The following is a 1,436-nucleotide window of genomic DNA, read 5'->3' as shown; positions in this document are numbered from 1 at the left end:
AAAAAAAAAAAAGTCCTGGCTAAGCCTCTCAGGACTGGCTGGATATAGGAAATGAAGGGGTGAGGAAAGGAGTCTAGATGATTCCCAGGTTTCCGAGTGACTTAGAGGGAAAGTGTGTTGGAGTTAAAGCCACGAGAAAGATGATATGGCCCTGGTAGCCATGCACAGTGGAAGAGCTGTGAACCACTTACAGAGCCCCAGGAAATGCGAGCATTAGGCTTAGGATATCAACAAAATGTTAGTCTAGGGTGTGGCCAGGGCTTTTGCTGTTGAAGGTATAAAAGTCCTTGGAGCAGAGAATGTCCAAAAAAAAAAGTCTAAATGCTACTGACCCAGGTTTCTACTTTTAGACTGAAATTTCACATTTAGGTTTATAAGCCAATATTTTTGTGATTCTAATTTGATGAACAAATGCATACCTCATTGAGGGTCAACATCTCTTCTACTTTGATAGCACCACTTTCAGGCAGAGAAATCAACACAGTTTTGGCTATCTCCTTTAGAACTGTATCAATATGCATTTCACACAAGTCACTGATCTACAAGGAAGAAAAATGTCAGGAAAAAAAAACTCTTCTTTCCTTTAGAGCTAGGTTTTCATCCAAAACAGGCTTGAGTTATAAATTAATTTAAAAGGCTAAATCTAGAAACTTGCATATTGAGCCAAGCATAATTTGGTGAACATTTTAGGAGGACATCTGCAAAGAAAGCTTGACATAAAACTAAATTTTTCTTGAGCAATAACATGTGCCATAACCTTATATGTGTTATCTCCTTTAATCCTGATTCCAGCACAGGAGGCATTGATATCCCAGTTTTACAACTAAAGACACCAAGGCTCTGAGAAGTAAAGCAACCTGGTAAGGAACACATAGCTAGTAACAGGCAGAGAATCCTTATTTAACTCCAAAGCCCCTGAGTTTGTGTATTACACCACGCTGCCACGGCAGACAGACCAGCACATCTAAAATGACGGTCATGTTCTATGTAGCCAACACGTCAGAAATCAATAGACCATCTTCAATTTGATGATCATCTCATCTAGTTAATATTAAATGCATTATTATTAATATTTAAACACTCTCCTCTGCCACTTTTGACAGTCTACAATTATCCCATATTCTAAGCTATAGTGTGAAGTTGAACTGTCATTTCAACATATTAAAGGCAAGGTAATTCAGGGATAAGAAAAAAGCAACCTTAAATGAAGACCCCAATCCAGTAAAAGAAATATAAAGCTTTTTTTTTTTTTTTCTTTAAGACGGAGTCTTGCCCTGTCTCCCAGGCTGGAGTGCAATGGCATAATCTCAGCTCACTACAACCTCCACTTCCCGGGTTCAAATGATTCACCTGCCTCAGCCTCCCGAGTAGCTGGGATTACAAGCGCCCACCACCACACCCAGCTAATTTTTGTATTTTTAGTAGAGACAGGGTTT

General features: G+C 39.2%; 1 protein-coding gene across 1 annotated transcript in view; it reads right to left on the bottom strand.

Moving 5' to 3' along the window:
• Positions 1-1,436, bottom strand: part of DNAH8 (dynein, axonemal, heavy chain 8) — a 349,054-nt gene that overhangs the window by 271,309 nt on the left and 76,309 nt on the right. The window contains exon 22 of the mRNA XM_011986894.1: positions 420-539. Coding sequence (XP_011842284.1) covers positions 420-539 — 120 coding nt within the window. The remainder of the gene's footprint in view (positions 1-419; positions 540-1,436) is intronic.

Source organism: Mandrillus leucophaeus, unplaced genomic scaffold (assembly GCF_000951045.1).
Source record: "Mandrillus leucophaeus isolate KB7577 unplaced genomic scaffold, Mleu.le_1.0 Scaffold3, whole genome shotgun sequence".
NCBI lineage: Eukaryota > Metazoa > Chordata > Mammalia > Primates > Cercopithecidae > Mandrillus > Mandrillus leucophaeus.
Note: the sequence above shows the minus strand (reverse complement) of the source record. Positions and strands in the feature narration are given on the sequence as shown.